Here is a 6573-nt window from a genome sequence, read left to right on the forward strand (position 1 = left end):
TGCGAGTTCCAGCAATCGGCGCTACGGTAAAGAAGGAATCAATAGAGCAAGGGTACCGAAGTTCGAGTGACAACAAAATATATGGTACAAGTGTCACAAGGTAAGTTGATGTTATTTTCCCTATAGGTTAAGATTGGTGAATTCTAATACGACGATATTTGGAAAAGAAAAGTGTACCATGAGGCCGACATAAAGGGAAAGGATGAAAGATACCTTGAGAGAATGTTTCTTGCCAACGTGAATTACGATATGTTTATACCGTGATTTGAATCCCTCATATCGGGCAAACTGGCGCCGTACCTAAGTATGCGGCGACATGTTTTAAAGAATAATAAAAGAGCAGAAAAAGGCTACAAGCTAAGTTCACAAAGGATAATGAAGAGAATGATAAGACTCAAAGGATATTTCGGATGACAGCGACTATTATAACGAAAGCATCAAAAGAATGGTAGTTTGGAAATTTTGAAGGAAAGGAAGGACGCAGTGTCTGTGAATGAAATAAAAAGAGTTCATTGGGTACTAGAAAATAGTTCATGGACCATTAATTGTACCGAATATGAGGATGTACGCTATAAAATTATATGGACCATCGATGTGGAGCGATGCTCGATCATATTTGTAAAGAATCCACACCGGAGAGTCAACAAAGAATAACGATGGACGAAATGAGCGCCAATACAAAGAAATCAAAGACAAGTATACTTGTGCCAAGAAATGAGGACTCATGTAAAGACCGAGGATCCATTCAGTGTAAAATTAAGGTATCGTCCTAACTAGGCGGAGCGATCCTTGTCCTATGGTGGCTACATAGTTTCAGGCTATCTGAGCCTTCTCGGTAATTCGTGCAACTCCCAAAAATATGAACATAATATAGTTGGCTAAGAAGCCCATGACTTTCGTGAATTAACTTGTACTTGTCTTGTAATCATGATTTCACGAAATAACTTGTAAACATGGTTTCATGAAATAGCTTGTAAACATGTTCTTGATTTATGAGTAATACAATAGTTCATAATCATATATTTGCAATTGACTTTAAAACATGCTTGTAACTTACAAAATAAAATCATAAAGTTTCATATGAACATGATGAGAACACATGAGGAAGAATTCATGATTCATGGATTAAGCTAGGGTTCCTAATAACCGTAATGGAAGATTAGGAATACAACAACGAATACAGATACAAAATTCATGTACATAAATACTTAAATACGGGCTACCAATATGTTGGGTTTAATGCCCTAAGATTTGAACTTCATGGATATCAAGGAAACGAAGCATGGGGAAGAACATAGAGATTCCCTCATGTGGATGGAAGTTCTACATACCTTAATTTCTCCAAAACTTGAATTAAAGACTTGAATTTTGGAGAAGACTTCCTAAATCTTGATTCTTGAATCTTGAGATGGGTTTTCTTGAAAACCCTAGATTAGGAATGATGATTTCTTGTTTAGATTACAAGGATATATGTTAGAATTGAGTTGGAATAATTAGAATGGACTTACCTTGGTGTTCTTGATGTTGGAGGAGAGTAGGAAGTCGTTCTAGGGTTTGAGGGAATGAAAAATAATGACTTGAACAGATATGGATGAATATATACTGCCCTGTGAAATTGTAGTTTACGTTATGAACAGTGCTGGTCGTATTTTCAGTTTACGGGTCGTAAACTGAGTTTACGGGTCGTAAATTGAGTTTACGGGTCGTATTTTGCAATACGGACTGCACTGCGTCTCTTCGGTAAAATGGTCATAACTCTTTGCACAGATGTCCGTTTGACCGCCATAATATACCGTTAGAAAGGTATTTCAAAGCTCTACAACTTTCATCAAGGAAGTTTTCCCAAATTCCAAATACGTTTTGAAATACGGACCGTAAAGTGATATACGGTCCGTATTTAACCATATGACCTCAAAATGTCAAATTCCAGAATGTTCAGAAATTCTTGGTTTCAGTTTACGATCACTGTTCATGGGCGTAAACCACCATATCACAACTGAACAGGAAAATTTCAATTCCCACATTCTTTATCTGATTTTTCTAAGTCTAAGATCGTGGTCAAAACTTTCGTTAAAGGTACGGGGTGTTACAAATATTCTGCACCTCCATACTAATACTCCATGGAACTTTCCAGTCCCCTTCTACTATTTTCATTAAACCAAGTGAATCTGTCTCCAATATCAGTGGTAGATGCTGTTGTGTTACACAAAATATAATGCCATCATGCATTGCTTTTGCTTCTGCACACAGACAGGTTGTATCTGCAACCCTGCTAGCAGTAGCACGAATAAACTCTCCTTCATGATTTCTCACACAAAATACAGATGCATTAGGACCAGGACTTCCCCTGGAGGCACCATCACTATTACATTTGAACTATCCTGCATGAGGGATAATCCATTGAACCAGTATGTACTGTATGTGAGGCTTATATTGTTCCAAATGTTGTACCAATTGAGGCCAAGAGTTTGGCAGATTTGTCATCCATGGATATCTAGTTTTGGCCAGTTGCATGAGATTAAAATTAATCTCATATATGACCCTATGCCTAGACATGTTGCCACCATGCAAAACTGTGTTTCTTCTTTTCAAAAGTTGCCAGAGTATGATTACAAGAGCTGCTTGGTATAAAGGTTTCAGCTTTGAAGAACACTTTGTGTCCCACCATTTCTTGATAGTTTGATTAACTTGAATGAAAGGGTCTTGCACACCTGCTGCTGCCGAGAACATCTTCCATATATCTGCAGCATATTGACCTGTCACAAACATATGGTTCATTGTTTCTTGGTGGGGCTGAGCACAACACCTGCATATAGACACAATAGATATCCCCATCTTTACAAGTACATCATCAACAGGTAACTTCTCCTTCCACACTCTCCACAAGAAGAAAGCAATCTTGAAAGGCAAACCTTTTGTCCAGAATTGCTTATAACACCAGTTTGAGGTACCTCTTTGTCTTATTACTTCCCATGAACTACTAACAGTGTACTTACCACTACTAGTTAGCATCCACCATGCCTTATCCATATCTTCTGAGGGAGTGTCAATGTGCATTTCCTTTCTTATATGATCAATAATATCTTCTGGCACAGTTTGTTGCAATGTCTGATAATTCCAAGTCCCATTCTCCATCACATCTGCAACCTCCTGAATACTGTCATCCATAGGGCAATTAGCTGGCATAATTTGGGCAAGAGGACCAAGTTTAGTCTAGTTGTCAAACCAAAAGTTAGCAGAACCATTTCTTGGTTCCCACCAGATCTCCCCTTCTATAGCATCTCTTGATTCTAGCATCTTCTTCCATAATTGTGAGCCTCCTTTCCATTGAACCCTGGTTGGAATATGTTTCTTACAGTACTTATTCCACATGAATGTTGACCACAAGGTACCAGAAGTTTTGAATCTCCACCATAGCTTAGTGAATAAAGCTTTTGATACATAAAAAAGGGACCTAAATCCCAATCCTCCCTCCTGTTTAGGAACACACACTTTCAGCCAAGCTGACCAGTGTCTACTCTTGCCTTCTTCCTTATTACTCCAATAAAATCTTGTAAAGATTTTATGCAGTTCATTTAGTGTGTACTTAGTAGGTGCCATTGAGATAGAAGGTACATTGGCATACTTTGTAAGACACTGTTGATAAGAACTGCCTTCCCTCTAAATGATAACAACCTTCCTTTCCAGTTCTGTAGCCTATCTTTCACCCTCTTAATTAGATCATTATAATAAACTTTCCTTTTTCTAGAGTGGAAGATAGGACAACCAAGATATTTGAAGGGAAACATGCCTCTTGTAAAACCAGTTACCTGCTCAACTTCTTGACATAACTGCACTGTTGATTTCTTATGCATGTAAAAGAAACTTTTCTCTCTATTTATCAATTGACGTGACAACTTTTCATAATCTCTCAAAACATTCATAGTCAGATCCAATGATAGTTTATCAGCTGATGCAAAGATGATGGTATCATCAGCATAAGCAAGATGATTAAGGTTTGCACTCCATTTAGGCATACCAAAGCACTTATATTGATCATGCCCAAATAAAGAATTAAGTGTTGTAGATAGCACTTCTGCTGAAAGTATAAATAGAGCAGGTGACAATGGATCACCTTGCTTCACACCCCTTATAGAGTGGAAAAAAATATAAGATTGGCCATTCAACAAACTGAATACCAGTTATTTGCCAACAGCCTCCATATCTGGTCCACAAAAATTTCTGCAAATCCCATTCTTCTGAGCACCCTAGTTAGATATAACCAGGACACTCTATCATATGCCTTAGCCATATCTAACTTAATCACCACATTTACAGGTTTACCTCTCTTTCTAATATCTGTGATAATTTCTTGAGTGAGCAACACATTCTCAATAATGCTTCTTCCCTTCACAAAACCAGACTGGTTGCTAGAGATCAAACCTGGTAGAATCTTATCCAGTCTTCCATGAACCACTCTTGAAATGACCTTGTTTATGAAGTTACTCAAGCTTATTGGTCTGAGATCCCCAAAAGTGTGAACTTCTGATTTCTTTGGGATCAACACCAAATTAGTATGAGTTACTGATTTTGGGAGAGCATGACCTTCACAGAAAGCCTGAACCATTCTGAATACATCCATTCCTACAATGTCCCAACATGAATGAAAGAAAGTTCCTGATAGTCCATCAGGACCACAAGCACTCTCTCATTTAAGTTCAAAAACAACATTCTTTACTTTTTCCTGGGATGGAAGTGCACAAAGCAAATCATTGCTTTCAGAAGAGACCATCTGAGAAATGTGCTTCAGCATGCCAAAATCTAGAGCCCCCTGCTCTTGAGAGAATTGTTGTTGGATGAAATTAGCTGCTTCTGCTGCAAGCTGCTCCTTATCTTCTATCCACTCACCATCATATATTTGAATTCTATTCACCTGTAACCTTTTTCTCCTTCCATTTACTAAATTGTGAAAAAACTTGGTGTTTCTATCACCTTCAGAGAACCAAGTGTATCCTGCTTTTTGTCTCCAAAACTCTTTCTCATAATGTAAATATTTCTTCAGTTCAGCCTGAGCAAGCTGCAAGATTATTCTATTCTGTTCAGAACGATCATCTTCAAACAGTTGTTCCTTAATTCTCACTATATCTTCCCTGATGATAAGTTGTTTGAAGATATCTCCAAAAGCCAGTCTACTCCAAGCAGATAGAGCCCCTTTTACTTTCTTGATCTTCTGTTTAAAAACCAAAAAAAGGATTGCCAATACTCTCCTCAGACCAATTCAGCCTTACTATGTCCAAGAAATCTTTATGCTCATTCCAAAATTTCAAAAACCTCAATGGTTTTATGAAAGTCTGAACTTCCTCACCCAAAGTAATAAGAAATGGGGCATGATCAGATCCAGTCCTGGATAAATGCTCCACTTCAATATGACCAAACCATTGTTGAAACAGTGAGTTAAAAAAGATTCTGTCCAATCTTTCAAATATACAATCATCCCCAGCCCTGCCATTCTACCATGTAAAAGGACTGCCTTTAAAACCTGTTTCAAATAAATCACATGAGTTGAGACAAAAGGTAAAATCCTGATAGTCCCGAGGGACTACAGGGACTCCACCTATTTTCTCCTCTTCATTCATCACTACATTAAAATCTCCCCCTACTAGCCAAGGCATGTCATAGGAGCCAGCTAACTGATAAATACTATCCCAAAGAGACAGTCTTTCTACTTCATCACATTTAGCATAGACCAAAGTTGTTATAAGAGATCTATTGTGCTCCTGAAGAAAAAGTTTCAAGGTGATCTGTTGTGCAGTATCAGATATAATTTCCACATCTACATTCTCTTCTACAAAAAACCAAATCTTTCCACTACAGTTTGCACCAACCTGATACATCTGAACCTCCTTTTGAATTTTTGTATCTATCTAACATGTTGAAAAGGCTCCATTAAGGCAACTGACATAAACCTATGATGTCTATGTAACATTTGAAGTCTGTGAAAAGCTTGTTGTGTCTACACTGATCTAATATTCCAAATGAATGTTTTAATCATCATTTAATTCTTTGACTTAGTACTGGCAGATCTCTTTGGCACAACCCTGGTAGGTTGTTGTGGCTCTGCACCTAATGGTTTCTTTCCTTCTATCTGTTTCTTGCCTTTCCTTCCACATTTTCCCTTTGATGTTGGAGAAATATCTACTTGTTTGCATACCTGCTCAAGCTTCTACTCAACAGACTCCTCCAGGTCATCCTCATTAATGTGACAATTCTCTTTTTCCTCCAAATGACCTTCAACACTTTCAGCATTATGGGAAATAATATCATGTAATCTCTGCATAGGGGAGTCAGTCTTCAATAACTGTAAAGGCTGAGCCAATGGACTACTGAGAACAATAGCATTTTCAGCAGTTGGTTGAGGTGAATAGAGTCCACCTCCACCTGGATCATCTATGCCAACACTATCTCCATTCACCACATCTCCTCTCATATCCTTTTCCTCATCCACCCTGTCCCCCCATTTATTAGAAGGAGAAACTTCTAATAAACCATCATGATCTACTACCACCTCCTCTAGATTACTATGAACTTTTCTAG

General features: G+C 38.0%; 1 protein-coding gene across 1 annotated transcript; it reads right to left on the reverse strand.

The window, feature by feature from the left end:
• Positions 1 to 4687: 4687 nt before the first annotated feature.
• On the reverse strand, positions 4688 to 5873 carry LOC132618185 (uncharacterized). The gene is made up of 3 exons (XM_060333251.1): positions 5583 to 5873; positions 5345 to 5518; positions 4688 to 5209 (listed from the first exon to the last, which is right to left on the reverse strand). Exons 1-3 carry the CDS (start codon positions 5871 to 5873, stop codon positions 4688 to 4690), a joined length of 987 nt encoding a protein of 328 aa, XP_060189234.1.
• Positions 5874 to 6573: the final 700 nt, after the last annotated feature.

This window comes from Lycium barbarum, chromosome 1 (genome assembly GCF_019175385.1).
Source record: "Lycium barbarum isolate Lr01 chromosome 1, ASM1917538v2, whole genome shotgun sequence".
In the NCBI taxonomy this organism is placed as follows: domain Eukaryota; kingdom Viridiplantae; phylum Streptophyta; class Magnoliopsida; order Solanales; family Solanaceae; genus Lycium; species Lycium barbarum.